At 41.6% G+C, this 1,129-nt stretch overlaps 1 protein-coding gene across 1 annotated transcript in view; it reads right to left on the reverse strand.

The window, feature by feature from the left end:
* Positions 1-1,129, reverse strand: part of LOC119592384 (protein hairless-like) — a gene marked incomplete in the record, with an annotated part of 17,298 nt that overhangs the window by 10,187 nt on the left and 5,982 nt on the right. The window contains 1 exon segment of the mRNA XM_037941204.1: positions 1-1,034. Coding sequence (XP_037797132.1) covers positions 1-1,034 — 1,034 coding nt within the window.

Raw genomic sequence — 1,129 nt, forward strand, 5'->3', positions numbered from 1 at the left:
TTGAGCCATCTCAGGCTGTTGGGAAGACATGGCTGGGACTAGGCCTGGTGCCAGTGACTGAAGTCCTGGCGCTAATGACTGTAACATCATATAGCGATGGTCCAAATAGGGAGTAAATCCATAAAGACTTGCCAGGCTACCCATTGACCCATATCTTCCCAGTTCATACCGGTCTGATGATATTCTGCTAAGGTCTGCGACTGGATCTTTTCGGTCCCTTGAGCCAGAAGTGAGTAGGTCCAACCTTTCTGCAGATCCTCTATCTGTCCTCTCTTGTCTTTCCACTTTCACTGTGTTTGCCAACATATCATTAGAATGCTCCTTTACAACACTGGGTTTAGACTGGGGAACACTGGTTTCTGGTTTTAATAAAGTTCTAAGGAAGGAATCACTTTTTCTATTGGCAGATTCATTGTTCAGTATGGAATCAATACTGTACACTGATGAAGTTTGTGAATTAATGGCACTTCTGTTGGTATGGTGATGAGAAGGGGAAGAGGATGAAGATGGTCTATCCCCGGGAATATGAGACACACTGTTAGATCCAGAGTGAAGCTTTTTCCGATGTAAAGATTCTTGATCTGACTCCATCTGACGCAAATATCTTTTTCTTGGCGATACAAAAGTAGGGTCAACAGTTTCAGCAATGACTGTCCGTTTCTCAAATAATGACTGAAGAGAAATCTTACTGTCCAACACCCAGCCAAGCTTTTCACCTAATGCACGAACCCTATTTTCTAATCTACTCTTTTTATCTTGCAATGCACCATTACCACCACTTTCTGATTTAATAATCTTTCGAATTATTTCTTTTGGTTCTGAAGGATCCCTACATCCCACTGGACCAACAATACAGGCAAAGGGGTTTCTTCTCAGTCTAATTTTCTTTCTCACATCCCGTGTGAGATGCAATGTGTGCCAATGGAACAAAAAACTCTGCCGCACCGAGGACTTATCACGTCGAGGCATTGACTGCTTTCTCACATGCTCACCAGTCCAAGGGGAAGAGTTCAGTGAAGAACAGTCATCTGAAACTGCAAATTCATCAGTTACACAAATACTTTTAGAAAACTACATTAATATCACTTCTAATAATTACAAGTAAAATGATACTGTCTATGCACTTCTA

The sequence above is a fragment of the Penaeus monodon genome, chromosome 30, assembly GCF_015228065.2.
Source record: "Penaeus monodon isolate SGIC_2016 chromosome 30, NSTDA_Pmon_1, whole genome shotgun sequence".
Classification (NCBI taxonomy): Eukaryota; Metazoa; Arthropoda; class Malacostraca; order Decapoda; family Penaeidae; genus Penaeus; species Penaeus monodon.